Genomic DNA, 15372 nt, shown 5'->3' with positions numbered 1-15372 from the left:
GACTCATTGTTTTCAGTGATTTGAATTTTGTGATTAAATGTGCAGTTAGGGCTTTTTTTGTGCATTCCTAAACCTAAAGAAATAATTTCCAATGAGTTAAGTGACCTGTTCAACTTCATATTGAAAATCAGTCTGCATGAACAAGTTTACTAATACATCAGCAATCTTTCCAAAATTACTTTCAAACAAGTGATATAGCTGATAATTTACCCTTCAGTGGAAGTTTTCTAAAAAAAAAAAAAAAAACCAAACCAACCTACAGTGGGCTCAGGCTATCAGCGTGTATTTTTGCAGCAAGTTTAGAACAGTTGTTTGTACTATATACATTCTCAACAAAAGCTTTTTCTGTGAGACTGTCTCAGAAGCATACGTGGCTTACATGCCTGTGGCTAGTTGAACTTTTAATAGTAGCATCCTCTCTTCCACAGTATGTTCATAATTATTTTTTCCCCAGTACTTGCACTTATGCTCAGAATCATCCCTGAATCTCACTTATAGAAACACAATGCTTTGCTAAAGCAGTTCTGTGAAGATACTTATTACAGGAGCAACCTTTTTTGTTTACAGCTTTGCTCAGCAGAACTATATGCTTCACTGCATTAAATTGTTTCTCACTTTACAGCTTCCTCTGCCTGGAGCTCTACTGAGTCTTAAGCATCTCCAGCTCCTCTGCAGTTACTGGCATGAGCAGACAGAAAGAATCCACCATAGCATGCGGACACACCTAGTGGGTTTAGCAATTCTGTTCTGGTTGTCTTCCTATTAACATGTTCTGGCATCTCCAGTCATCTTTTTTTCTCATTCTTAAGTTTACCCCTTTTCTTCCAGAGGTCACCCATGTAGTAGAGTGTGAGGAAATAGAAGTGAGGATTAAAACTGCTCCCCCAACTACTATAAACCCACCCCCCTTCACTGAACACGAGTGATTTCAACTATTATCTGAAGTAAAAAGGCAGAGGGTGAGAATGAAGGAGGTGCCAAATTCAATACGTGCCAAAAATTGGGAACGCTCTCAGCTCTGTGTGCTGGTGCAACCCTGTCTTTGTGTAACTGTCCCACTGCAACTTCACATGACTTCCCTCAATCAAAGCTGGCTGCGTCAGGAACCTACTATAGTTAACTGGTCTCATTCTATCACTTAGCATTCATCGTATCTACATAATTAGAACTGAAAAGTGTCCAGGCAAATTAAGAGTGGCAAACCTCAACACCAGAAACAACAGTATCCTCCTGTTCCCGTTTGAGCCTGGCAAGGACTGTTGCAGGCCGAGAAGGAAATGGAAAAAAAACCCCTTCCTGATGTAACAAGTGAATTCTCTTCTCCCTTGTAACAGACTATTCACCACAGTATTTTAGTGCTGCCCAGTTAATAAGAGGGACATCATTAATATGCAGGCCAGTTATTTTAAAGTGGTTCATTAAACTGATTATTTTAAGACAACCTTGTCTGTTATCCCTCCACCAGCAGCAGCATGTGTAACTCTTAATTTATTTCACAACTAACTTAGGCTTTGAGATGATCTTAGAAGGAATTGTCACAGTTGAGCTTGCTTGGCTTTGGGAATAAACTGTCAAACATCAGACTTAATATTTGGAAGTGTTCATTACTAACTTCACCCTAACCTACATGTTGAAAAATCTGTATCTTACCTCAGCTGAATCTCAAAGGAAATAATGGAAGAAAATTACTGTAATAAGGACAAATGGTACATGGTTCCACCTGGCATCAGAACAAACATCTCCTGTGGGGCTGACCTGGTTCCATCACTGCAGATTTACGTATAATTCCCTTACAAGCAAGCAAATAAAGTGACCTGATGAGATCATTTTGTGAGTCTTGGTAGTACACCAGATTACATATCCAATAACTGACAGACATCTGTAAGCTCCATATCTTACAGCTGCAAATGAGACTGTCATTCCCATATTGTGCTGTTTGGGGTTTCTTTTTTCTAGTCTTTTTTTTTTAAACATACCAAACACCTACACCATACTCCTTGATGTCTAAAGGTCTGTCCTTACAGAGGGCCACATGTAGCAGTACACAACATGTTGTGGAACAGTTTGTTTCTATCAGTGAAAGTAACTGCAGCTTCCCACTTCGTGCCAATATTGGTCAGCCAAGACTTTCATGCTGTTTTCATGTCACTGCTATTGCAGGAATGCATTCAGACTGACAGCCAGGCATTTGCACTGTGGTAGAACTATGCATTACAGATCCCTTGAGAAAATGAGGAATCAGAACAGAATCGTTCCCACTGGCGTTTAAGAGTCCAGATACTAATCAGGGCAAATACCGATCACAGATTAAGGTGCTGTGAGAAGGGATTTAGTCATTAAGGATTCCAGCTCTCGGGAAGAGGCAACTTGTCAGCGATAAACAGTGGGGAGGAGAGGGTAAGGAAGGACATCACTGCTGAAACAGGCGTTAAACTATCAGGACTCCTTGTTACTCTTCCAGGTTGAGCCACCTGTCACAGGGGTCTCCTGGCTGAGCTGCTTCACCCAGGTTACTCTGCCAATTTAATTACAAACTAGTTGGTTTACAATTCTCAAATTGGCAAGCATTGCCACCTAAAGGGGATGGGGGGCGGGGCGGGGAGAATTAGGCTGTTAAGTAACTGTTCTGAACAGCAGTTCAATTCTGTTCAGCTTCATTGACTGGCTCCGAGCCACTGCCAGGGCGTACAGAAGAATTTCCAACTGCGTTTTATCACTAACCAACCATTTTAGAATCCTCTATCTGCAGAAACCATTTAGCCAGTAGAAAGAAACCTCAAAACCTCTCCCTTACCTCACTGTCCAAAGGAATGAAGAAAAAAGTATTTTGATTCCTATTTTGCTACTTAAGAGTTCAGAGATGACACAGTGACAGTTATTACCTTTGTGATTCTGCAATGCATTCGCTGAACAACTGTGGTGACCAGATCCCCTGGTCCCAAGCTGCCATGGTCATGGGACACTGCAGCATATACAGCTCTTGCCTAAACCAGAGTAAATTACCTGCAAGCTCTAATCAAACAAGACACACTGGCTGTCCTCCAGAAAAAACACCAAACTACTGTTGTTCACCAAAACGGTACCTGGGGCTGTACCACCGCAGTAAGATTCTGGATCTTTGATTTCTTTTGCTTAAAAGCAGCAGCTGCTCGAACAGATTTCAAGAGTCCAGGAAAGCAGCTTGTAGAGCGTGTGCTCTAGCATACAGTAATTGTGCTCAAATTAAGGGACCTTTCCATATGTAAATCCTTTCCAAGCAGAACTAGGTCATAGATATCTTCAGCCCTAAAAAGCATTTCAGTCAGCCATGCAGAACAGAAATGATGCTTATCACTTAGCTTGCTTCAGTGAACCTGTAGAGGTGATGCACCCCTCCTCAGCATCAGCACTGTACGGTCAGCCTTGTGAGCCCCCCGCTGCGGTGCACAAACCAGAAAGTGCAGCATCTACCGTAGGTGGAACTGCGGTTTCCTCCTCATATTTCTGACAGTAGAGAGTTCATCTGTACTCCAAGAACACCGTAACAGGGAAGATCTAAACACCAAACTAATGCAAAGCACCCAGCCCCTGTGTGCTACAGCAGGGAAAGAGCTAAGGGAACTTCCAGTTGCAGCATAGAGGCTCGCTTGCTCACTCTGAGCCTTTTAACTCACAGCCATGCTGAGCTCCTGCAGCGAAGTGAAGTAGCCTAGCAGGTACAGAAGACACCTACAAGCTGAGGCCTTGCTGTCACAACACCCGCATGGCACCAAGTAGTGCAGGTGCAAACAAAGGCCAAACCTATACACAGAAATGTCCTTTTTGTGTGCTAATGATAATAAGGGACAAATAGTAATACTGGCCTTATGGTTTGGGAAAGAGTGGTTTATATGTAAAGATTACCAAAATGAAAAATTCCTCAAAAGGAATTCTAGAATAAACACCACTCACTAGTCCCATGCCTCAAACAGCCATGCTAAACTTTTTTTCCCCTTTTGTAAAACACTATTAAAACCCTTTATCTCATTACTTCATTCCGGAAAGCTGTTCCAGAATCTGTAGGCTTATACAGCTTCTGATTTTGCTGCTGCAAACCACAAAACTAAAAATGGGAGAAGCTTCTCCAGGTCAATAAAGTAAAACTGCAATTAAGTAAACTCACACCACATGTGTCTCTGCTTAGTAAATGTAGTCTAGTAATTCTTGACTTTAACAACTATCATACTAGTGGCAGGAACCTTAACATAACCTTAAATGAAGCCTGTAGCAGTCCATTAGAATAATCTCACACTTAAGGAGCAAAAAACCCTTAAGTGACCATTTTCACTGTTCAACCCCCAGAGATCGAGATTTAACATGAGATGGGTGTTCATTAACTGCAAGTCACCTAATGACTCGGCACATGACAAGTACAAGAAAATCCAGTGTTCTCCCGGCAGCAAAACAGAAACGGGCAGGGAAGGACGCCTGTAGAGCTCACAAGCTGGAAGTACGTACAAGGAGCAGGATTTTATGGCACTTGTATGGGGTTTTAAAGCTAATACATCATGCCTTAATGTGTCAACAAAAAGATGTGGATATTCACAAGGACCAGAGCACCCACATGTAGTGAAAACTGATCCTCTGCTTGTTTTGTATTTTGCTAATACAGATCAAGTAGATCTTTCAGGGATTTAATTCTTTAAAAGGTCTAGAAAATTTAAACTGGCAAAATTACCATCTTTCCACCAGCTTTGTTTCTCATAGGCTTAACCTTTTGCTATGCAAAAAAATCAACTTGTAGCAAGAGATCAGTACCTTGATCTAAAGCTTTCAATGCACCAAGATTTAGTTTCTAGTTTGAGTAACCATTTTTTCTTTTTTTAAAGAGAAACACTGAATAATCCCAATGTGTTTCTAGTACTTGATGTATCGCTTAACAGCAATTTTAGTGGAATGGAATAGCTTTCGAGAAGCAATTTATGCTTTGTTTGAGACAGATGTGACAAAGGGCATCAACTGCCAACTAGCTACAGGCCTATTACATTTGTACAATGCTTGTATGAGCCGTTCTGTCCATCTTGCCATATTTTTGTTAACACTTGTGCAGCTGAAGAAGCTTGAAAAGTGAAGGGAAACTATGCAGCCATGTATAGGCTATGACACTTAAGAAGTTTCTCCTCGTCATCTGGGAAGCACCTGACACAAGCTTCCCTTCACCAGACACTTCATTTAGATGCAAGAGATTGAATGGGCCTCTCTCTACTTCATTTTGCTGCCTCCACATTTATCCCAGCCCCATTCACACTCGCCAAGTTCACATGACAAATCCTCAAACAATAGCCTGGTAAAACTGCCATATTCAGGCGAGATATTGAGCGTATTTCAATCCTTGGTATTAGCATATCCAAAGAAGCAACACAAACAGCTGACAGCAGGTAGTAACGAAAATTCTTGTCTTATAAAAAGACGCCTTTTTGTATTTACAAACAGTTCCACTGAACAAACCAATAAGGTTTACACAGTCACAAACTCTGCTTTGTAAACATTAGTTTTCTGAAATAAAACCTACACTTTGAAGTTAAGAAAGCCTACCAAAAAGCCACTAAGGTGATATAAAGAGGGCCTGAAACCAAAAGCTGGATATTGTGAACGGCTTCCATTCACTTCTGGAGGGCATTTTGCTGAAGAAACTTAACAGAATAATATTCCGAGATTGAACTAGAAGCTCCATTGAGGAGGAGTAGGACAATTTCAAGTTTAATCTTTTCCCTCGAAAGTCATCCTGTTTAGGTGGAGAAACAGACACCTTTCAAAGATGCCAAATGATTTCAGAACAAACTCTCATACACTCCCAGAGATTCTCATGCTCTGAAGCCTATTGTTCCCCTTTATCTTTCTTCCACAACTTACACAATGCAGATAGCTATCAACTCAACCTGATAGCACAGCAAAAGCGTAATGTTTGTTAGCTGGGTAGAACAGACCACATTTAACAAAATTAGTATTATACAACCATGTTCTCCCAAGAAAGCACAGTATTATTTAACTCTGGGATCACTGTCACAAAGAACAAATAAGTAGCCTGTGCATCCCACACAAAACTAAAAAAGCAGTTAAACTGAAGAGGTTGTTCCCTGCAATACAGAGAATTAAAGTTAAGGATCATACCATTGCTGACATTTAAAAAAGCATTGTACGCAGCCACTCAGGCTAACATCTTGAGGCTTCTTCTACGAGAAATCAGAACAAAGAAAACCAAAACTCCTATTGCAAGAACTAAGTCATTTGCTTTGCTAACCAAGATAACCATGGCCATACTCTCACTGCTGCAAGATGATGTCCAAAATAACAAATTAAGAAGAAACAGAGGGATTGCACCGAGGAAAAAAAATCCAAACTCATGAAACCTGAGCATTCAAGACCCTACAAAACGTCTCTCAAGCTTCATGTGGACACTTGGTATTATGTCTTACAGGCCATTTGAAGGGGCACTTTAAGCTGGGAAATTTTAAGTACTATTAGCAGGTATGGTGGTTACTAAATATTCTAGAAAGTCTTGGCATTCTGTAGAGCAGCATTTTCAAGATATTTCTTTGTAACTTAAGGCATTTACTAATGTGAAGTTGCAGCTTTTGGGTGGTGTTTTTCTACGGAGCTCCAGTTTAACCTGTAGGATGACCAAAGAACTAAAAATATCCATGTACCAATACAATAGTATGCTAGTAATTCAATTATTTCCAACAGCTACTTTTCAGAACAAACATACTGCCCACATACAGAAGAACACCTTTGCCACTAATCTTTGTTAATCTTAATACCATTTTACAGCCTGTACATTTTCAGTGTTTGCAATGGGTGACACTGCCAAGATGCAAGACGCTGCTAAAATTCAATTCATAGGATTTCCATAAATAAAACCAGTCATCTTTCACCTAATTTTATTTAAGTTCCAATTTTTTCCAATTCCAAACAAAAGCTAAATACAAGTTTTTAACAGGTAAGCACTAGTTTTATCCAAAGGGAGCAGGCTTATGCAGTTTTACTCCAGTAAAGTACTCAACCCTTAAGCAGAGCCTTCTTTGTCATCAAAACTATACAGTAGTCTTCCTTTTATCATTGCACAATCTTAAAATGTTCTGTCAGAACCAACTTTTGACACTCCAAACACTATTTTACATTGTTTTATAATGTCTATTCCAAAAGAAAAAAACCTCAACGGGTTTTCCATAAGAAACGTTTTAGAAACCAGTATGTCCTGCACAGTTCACCTGCAAGTTTACAAGTCTCAACTCTCAAGAAAAAATAATCCTCTACCAACATTGTTTCTGCAGCTATTATTTTATTTTTAGCTGCTTTAGCAACTTCAGACTCCAGGTCTGCCTCATCTGTATAAATGCATCCAACTCAAAAAGAATACTTTCATACAGTTATACAGCAACTTGGGGAAAGAGATCCAAAACAAAAGTGCCAGTAAACTTAGACATGGCCCAGCAAAATAAAAGAGGCAAAAAATGCCTACACATTAAATGAGATGCTTTTTTTTTTAAAGAAAGATTTCTTTCCCGCATTTACTTCCTATTGTAATAGCCACTTTTCTGTTCATTAAAATGAATGATAGTGCTCTTTGATACAATCATTAACAGCAAAGCTATAAGGCTTTTATACCCGTTACATTCACTTCTCACCCTCCAAATACTGATGGTTAACATTATAGATGTTAGGGGGCATGACCAGCACGAATGGGAACACCACCACAAATGATCACTTTGTGCTTTCGGATACATTTGTTTCAGTGTACAGTCCCTTCATTTCACATTTTAGTAAGATGCTGATGCAGTGCAGAAGCGTGCAGAGCATCCTCTCTTTCACAAGGTCCATGCAGAAAAAACATCTAAAAAAAATTGTAAAGTTCTGAGATACAAATGATAAAAAAAATCCAGGATGATCAAGTTTCACAATGTATAGTGTTCTGAACATGAGTCCATTTTCTTCTAAATTCTGAAAGAATAAAGTGGTGAGGAAAGTGAAAATCCACTGCTGCATTCTGTGATCTTCCCCATTTTGCTGGCCAGTACCTTACTCTGGCATGTAAGGACGGAGGTGATCCTCTATGGTACCAACCGTCCAGTGAGTGAGCTGCTCCTGTGGCAGGTACAGGCAGATGCTGCATAACTTGAAGATTGTAGCTTTGTTTTTTGGAGTCTAGAGGCAAAGAAAACCCAAAGATAAACTATTAAACATGAAAGTTAACTCAAGACTAACAGGCAGACCCGCAGCAGATCAAGCCCAATTATTAGCTTGCTGCTGGTTGTGGAACCACAGACATTTAAAAGCCACTGTTTCATCTGCATAAACAGCCCAAGCTCAAAATTAGTCTGCGACCTGTAATGACTAAAATATTTTCACTACTCTGTTCATTCTTCACTTGAATAATTTCTGTACTATCACCCACATTAAGCCAATGTTTTAATTCTTCCAAAACACCGTTAAGTCTATTTTAGAACTTACTTAATTTTCAATACAAGAACATTAAATTCATTCTATGTGAACACATCTGTGGCCCATAGCTAGTTTTTGCATGTATGAATCCTATTTATAGCGTAAGGTTCCTCTGAAACTGCTGAAATGCAAGCATGAATGCATGACCAATTTTTCTACTTCAGTATTTTGCAGTAAAATCACTGATGTTCCTAAGAAAAAGTATTTTATCATTAAAAGACACTTGTTAAGAAGAGGGACAAAAACTTACCTGCAAGTGCTGTCTGTCAATGAAGAGAAACACTGACTGGTTAGGGTTGTTGACAACAATTCCAGTCTTGTCCTTTCGGCTCAGAACATGCAGAAACTGTTTTTCATAGTCACCGTGATGAAATTCAAACTTGGCCTGCATTGTGTGAGGGAAGGGAATAAAATATTTATTAAGCTAAAGCTCACATTTAACCAATTAATCTTCTTCAATCTGGGGCTTTACCATGACTTTTGTTTCTTTCCTTTTCTCATCTATGAAAAGCAGAAAATTGGGGACCACAGCAACACCACCACACTTGAGTCTTGGCACTATTTAAAGCATTCCCTAGTTTCATTTTGCCAACATTGACGTTAAGTCATTGCAACAATGGATTAACAATTCAAAGGTACAACTTTAACTGCATGTACAAAACCAGATTTAGCTTGTTGTGGCAGAACATCCCTGTGCATCAACAATACAGCACATTTCTTCCAACAGCTTCCCATTATTGCAGAACCAGCACAGAAAATACATGTAACATTGTTCAAAAATCTGAATGTAAACGGCTTAAGGTGGCTACTGAAAAAATAGTCTAAAATGTTTGAAGTTTATTTCAAGGTAAAATTATTATGAAAAAATTCCATCTCAGACCCTCTTTCATCTAACAAAATACAGCAACTTAGGAAACTTGCAGACCCTTAATGACACCATCATATTTAGACAAAGATTCAACTGTACTAAAAGCCACATCTAATCCACTTGTACAAATACTAACATCATGCATGTATTTGTACATACACATCATTTGCAAAGGTCCTTCAGACGCTTAAATTTTGGAAGTGCTAATATAACAGTGCATAAAGATAGGAACGAGAATCTGGCATTCAAAACACTGACTACTTGATAAATAAAAACAGACAGCATACTTTAATATCCACAGAAGTCACATACCTTATCAACTTACTGGTTAAGAAGAGACAGTACTTACCTTCCCCTCCAGGTGTAAGTTACTTACTGAAGTTATAAAAACAAAAACAAATACCTGAACAGGCCTAAAGGGTTCATCAGATCCCTTCCACCGAGAAAACAGGAGACAGACTATCTTCTCAATATCGTTACGAGGCCAAAGAATGAAGTCCATCTCCTGAGTACAGCCGATCACATCCTGTAAGTAGTAAAGTTCTGTACTTACATTCCCTCCATTATAGTCAAAGATACAGATAAGCAACTTAATCTATACAGGCACACCATTTAAAGGTGGTACTTATTACCATGTTTGTGTAATTTTCCATTTGTATTACTCGTAGCACAACTAAAGTCTTCCTTGCCTTCCACTGAGTTTTAGTATCAGAATCCAGTTAATATAAATTCCAACTTTAAGAAAACATTAGCAAAGACTATCTTCAATATTCATAGAGCAAACCCACTTAGCTGTACAGCGAGTTATTGCAAGAATTAACACATGCCTACTAAAGGACAAGGATGGCAAGAAGATATAATTCCCAAGGCATATTTGAGTGAGACAGATGAAAGGTCAAGCTTGAGCACTACATATTTAAACAGAATTTCAGAACAGAACACATAGGCTGTTAACCCTTCAAACTAGATCCCATAAACACATGCCTGCAGAACCCTCATGCAGCACAGGAGTTGAGGAAAAAAAAAAAGCAAGATTAGCCTTAAGATTCACAAGAAAAAGCACAAGTGTTGAAAAACTAGAATTCAGCAAGTGTCAAGAGGAACTTTACCCTGCGCATAGACTGGTAGCGGGGTGCATGAAGCTGTACTACATCCTTCTGCAGAAGCTCTAAGGAACTTTCCAAAGAATAGCTGGAATCCCGCACACCTTTCAGGATATTTTCTTCATAATTATTGGTCATGACTGGTATCACTTCAGACACTTCAAAAAGCGCTGACTTCTTCTTCTAAAAAAAAAAGCACAGGTTACATCAAGATTACAGTCCCTTCTAGGCAATTATAGGTAACAGTTTATTTCAGAGTTTATGATTTTCTCTTAGCTTTCATATATAAAGTGCATATCACAAGTTAGGACTTTGACACAAACCACACTAAAATTTACATGCAAAATTTTATAAATTAAACAGAATCAGTCCAACAACTTTTTATAAGAAGAAGTTGAAGATGTTTTTGTAGTCTCCAAAGATACAGATTTACATGCCAATCTTGCAAACATTAAAGCTGTATCCAAACATTAACAGAACTGCCCTTTTATCACATAGATTACATGACTTTGGGCTGACCAAGAGCCCTCTGCAAGCTTCTCTTTGCAAATCAAGTAACACTCCCCCCATCCCCCCCCCCCCCCCCGCCTTTGCAATACTTTAAAGTTGGCCTTCTATGAAAAGTGAAGTCTTTCAACGCCACATTTGGTAGCAGCGCGTGATCAAGATCCAATCTGAAGTTAGCTAGAAGTCATAACCTCCTCAAAGAAGGACTATCTTAATCTGCTAAATAACCTTTATGCTGACTACAAATATTTCAGTATCTCTCAAACAAGGCCAAAACATTATGGGAAATTTGGAAGAGTTTTTGCTGTATGCAAAATCGCTTAAAGTTGTATGTCTCCTTCTAACAGCTTTCTTACAGCTCATGAGAAGTCTTGACCTATTTAAGAACTACATAACAGGCAAAGCATATTTTATCAAATAATCCTTCACACCGCCAGCCAGAACATACATAACAGGCAACTATTTGCTGACCAAGCTAGGCTGAGCTGAACTTCTACTTTAAGCAAACTGGTACTGGATGGACATCTTCAGTTCACTGTGATAAGCAAATTTTACAGGATTTAAAACAGGCATTTGCAACAAATTTCTCCAAAGCAACCAGAAAGTAGTATGAATGCTCCAACTAAAACTATTAAAGTCCTATCATCTAAGAAAATCTAATTGTTACCACTGACTAAACATGCATATTTCTCTTTATGACTATGAGACAGTACCAAGAAATTACATCCCACTACATCCATCTCTGTTTGCACTAGAACTGATGAACAAAAGCAAACTGAACTTGGGAATTTCATGGAAACTTTTCAATTAAGAGTTCAAAGAACAGAGCCTTCATTAAAACACACACAACTATTACAGCAAATGCAAAAACTATACATTTGAGGGGATTAAAGAATTTCAGTGCTTATCTACATGCATTTCGCACATTATGTACCCTGTTGCCACTTGCTTCTATTTTCACTTGTTCATCATTTGTTCAGCACATTCACTTACTATAAGCACCTACTTCTCATCTTCTGTGGACGGAAACTCTCCTACAATTCTGGGTCTAATTAGCTTTAGAAATACCACCCTGGCCCAGACACGCAGCATCCAGCAGCAGGCGAGGCAACCAAGCAAACGAAGACTTCCTCTTTTCCCTCCCCACTCCCTTTCAAAATGGTAGCAGCAGTTTCACATATGTCTGCCTGCTTGGGCCATTTCAGTATTGCATTTTACAACTCCTCCCTTCAACTGCCAGGTCTTCCCTTCTGCTTTAACTAGATAAACGCAGTAACTTCAGCAATCGCTCCAGCCAGGTCTCCCTTTCAAACTCCACTGTTCACAGCCAACAATTATGCAATTCAGACCCCAATTAGGCTTAATGAGTTACAGTGACTTCGAAAAATATTTACCCAATGCAGAAGTCACCAAGTAATCATTTAATGAGGCACTAGCACCCTCTGCATTACAAAACTACAAACATACAAAAAGCCAAAATTGCAAACATGAACTAAGTAAATTTTATAGCAATTAGCCATTTAAAAAATGTTAGAAAGTCAATGGAATTTATTAAGGAGAAACCATAGGATGCAATCAGGCAGCAAGACTTTGCACAGCGTAGTCAACATGCATTGCAACAGACAACACAGTAAGAGAGAAACATTAAAACCAAGTTACCTTGTCTTTGAACACAAAGGCAATGTACATCTTGAAGTCAAACTGGTCAGCTAAAGATTCTTTTTTCTTTCTAAGCTGAGCACGAAGTCTGTTCAGAGCTTGTTTCTTCCGGGAGTTTGGGTCCCCCATTTTGTAATACAGGTGGTACTAAAGCCTTTGGAAACTGTTGCTAAACTATGGGCACCTTTTCGTAAGACTCAAGTACAACAGAAACAAGTCGTTTTATTCCTGCTAATACGACTGAATAGATAAAACACTAATGTAACCCAAAACCGCACCTCAGGCAATATTTTACGAGAATGTCGTATCGGAGGGGTCAAGAAACAAAGTAAGTAGTTGTCCAGCCATGGCTGGACAAGAGGTTTTACAATAAACCAAGAAAAAAAACCCTAAGAATTTTGAAGACAAAAATTTGAACAGTTTAGCCGCAGGAATAAGTGGGTAAGAATGAGAAAAAAAACAAAACAAAACAAATCTTATCACAATTTATGTGTACAATAAAAAGCAACTGGCACAAGCCCAATCCATGGGGGGGGGGGTACTTTTGCTCTGCTTACAAAAAAAAAATGAAGCTGAAATTACAAATTGCGTTTTACCCCAGCCAGATTCATGACTCTACTGATTATTATTCCCAGCTTTCCACTATTGCTATGTTGCCCGTCTTTTTTTTTTTTTCTTTAGAATTATTACACTTGGTGGAGAGCAGAGAAAAGGGTGCAAAGGAGGAGTGCACATCCTGGGAGGTATGACATTTCTCTGCCAACAACAACAAAATCAACTACAGACAACACAGTGCTGGTTTGCAGGGGAGCAAAGAGAAAAAACAGCGGAGTCATTTCTAACTTCATCCTGCTCATCATCAGGCACATCATTGCCCTGAGGCTACTGCTGCCAAAGAGAAGAGGGATCATGATGGCCATAGACGAGGGGCAGGCAGGGGTTCAAGGGACAGTATTATCTCACCTAGAGACTAAAACCCAAATCAGTGCCCCAAACCCGGGCTCCTTACCAGTGGGAGAGCCCTACATCCCCCAACACCTCACACGCTCCCTGGGCTGCTGATCCCCCGGGGATCCTTCTCTCTCTGCTGCTGCTGCTGCGCTCCACAGCGAGCACAGTTAGCCGAGGCTGTGCATGGCCAATGCTTTTCGCTTCTCCTTAGGCCTCTCTCTACACAAGACGGCAGAGGCTGCAGCGGGTGGCCTGTGCCCAGGGCAGCGGGACACCCACAGTAGCACGGCGTCTCCCCTCTCACTTCATGGTCACGACTTGGAAAACATGGAGAGTTTTGCTCCTGCTTTTCTCGCAAAACAGGTTTTCGGTGTCAAAATTTTTGCGAGTTTTTTTTTTTTTTAATTGCAAGTCTAGGTTGCAATTTTAAACCTCTAAAACACCCTCCCCCCCAAAAAGCAAATCCCCGGTTATCAGGTTATTTTCTTCCTCTCTCCAGACATTTTCCCCCCCAGGCGTTTGATTAGTCGGGGTTAAAAGTTTTTAGGTTAGCAAATTCGTCAGACCAGGTTAAGAAGAGGGGAAAAAGTATTCCCCCTCCTCTCTTGACAAAAAGAAAAAAAGAAAGGAAAACAAAAAAAAAAAAACAAAAAAAGGAACCCCTCCCAAAACTTCCCCCCCCACTTAAGCAAGAGACTGAGAGACTCAGACAAGAGACCGAGACCGTGGCCCGCTCGCTACCCGCAGCCGGCGGGCGCAGGAGGAGCAGTGGAGGCGGCGGCGCTGCTAGCAGCACGGAGAGGAGCCATGTCAAGATAAAGCCACGAAGCCGCGGAGCCCCCCCATCCCTGCTGCAGTGGACACGGTGACCGGGCCGCCCGCTCTGCCGCTGCTCAGCCCCAACCTGGTCCCCATAGTCTAGCTCAGCGCCCCGGTGCCGGGGAGTGGGGAAATGGTGGCGGAGAGAGGAAGAGGAGAAGGAGGAAGAGGCGACGGCGGTGGCAGGAGCGGAAGGAGGAGGAGACGGCGGCGGGTCCCTGCGCTAGTGGCTCCTACGGAGGGCGGCGGGCATAGAGATCCCGGAGCGGCGGCGGAGGAGGAGGACGGGGACGGCCGGGAGAAGGACGGAAGGGCTGAGGCGAGCCTCTCTTCGCCCAGGCGGTCCCGGGACGTCCTCGAAGGCGACGGCAGGAGCGAGCGGAAGCGTCTCGGTCTGCGCCTGTGCCTCGGCACGGGAGGGAGCGAGCGCGGAGCGGAGCTGCGCGGCCAGGACCCACCACTCAAAATGGCAGCGCCTGAGTCACACAGACACCGCCCTGCCCGCACTGCGCAGGCGCGCTCTGACGGGCGCGTACCAAGCGCAAGAGCCCCCCCGCCGGGGGGGGGGGCACAGAACGTTGCGCTCCAGGCAGTAAGGCTCAGCGGTAGCCTCGCTAGCCACAGACACTCCTGTTCGGGAGAGACGGAGGGGAGAGTACGACGGCGGCAGAGCATCTCCGAGCCGTCGCCACACCAAGAATCCGGGTCGCACTTCCCTGCTCCTTCCCCCCCCCCCTCACTGTCACGCCTCGTGCCACCGCCCTCCTGCCCCACGTGATGCCGAGTGGGGCATGGCCCGCCGGACAAGGACCCGGATGGGGCTGCTCAACGCAGTTCTCAGCGGAGGGGGGGGAGCGGGGGCAGGGCAGGAAGGCACAACGGGAGGAAGGGGACGCCGCCCCCCCTCCCCTCCCCTCCCTGAGGTGGTATCTGCCCGGGGCACCCCCCCCTCTTCGTACATGAAGGGAATATTTAAACTTTTTTCAACCTTAAGCGTCGTGATGT

The 15372-nt window shown here is 41.8% G+C and overlaps 1 protein-coding gene across 1 annotated transcript; it reads right to left on the bottom strand.

Annotated features, from left to right (window-relative positions):
• Positions 1–6882: 6882 nt before the first annotated feature.
• C5H6orf62 (chromosome 5 C6orf62 homolog) lies at positions 6883–14863 on the bottom strand. Its single transcript, XM_052787313.1, has 5 exons — positions 12598–14863; positions 10438–10614; positions 9732–9854; positions 8711–8845; positions 6883–8163 (listed from the first exon to the last, which is right to left on the bottom strand). Exons 1-5 carry the CDS (start codon positions 12724–12726, stop codon positions 8038–8040), a joined length of 690 nt encoding a protein of 229 aa, XP_052643273.1. The 5' UTR covers positions 12727–14863; the 3' UTR covers positions 6883–8037.
• Between the last annotated feature and the right edge of the window lie 509 nt (positions 14864–15372).

Source organism: Harpia harpyja, chromosome 5 (assembly GCF_026419915.1).
Source record: "Harpia harpyja isolate bHarHar1 chromosome 5, bHarHar1 primary haplotype, whole genome shotgun sequence".
Classification (NCBI taxonomy): domain Eukaryota; kingdom Metazoa; phylum Chordata; class Aves; order Accipitriformes; family Accipitridae; genus Harpia; species Harpia harpyja.
Note: the sequence above shows the minus strand (reverse complement) of the source record. Positions and strands in the feature narration are given on the sequence as shown.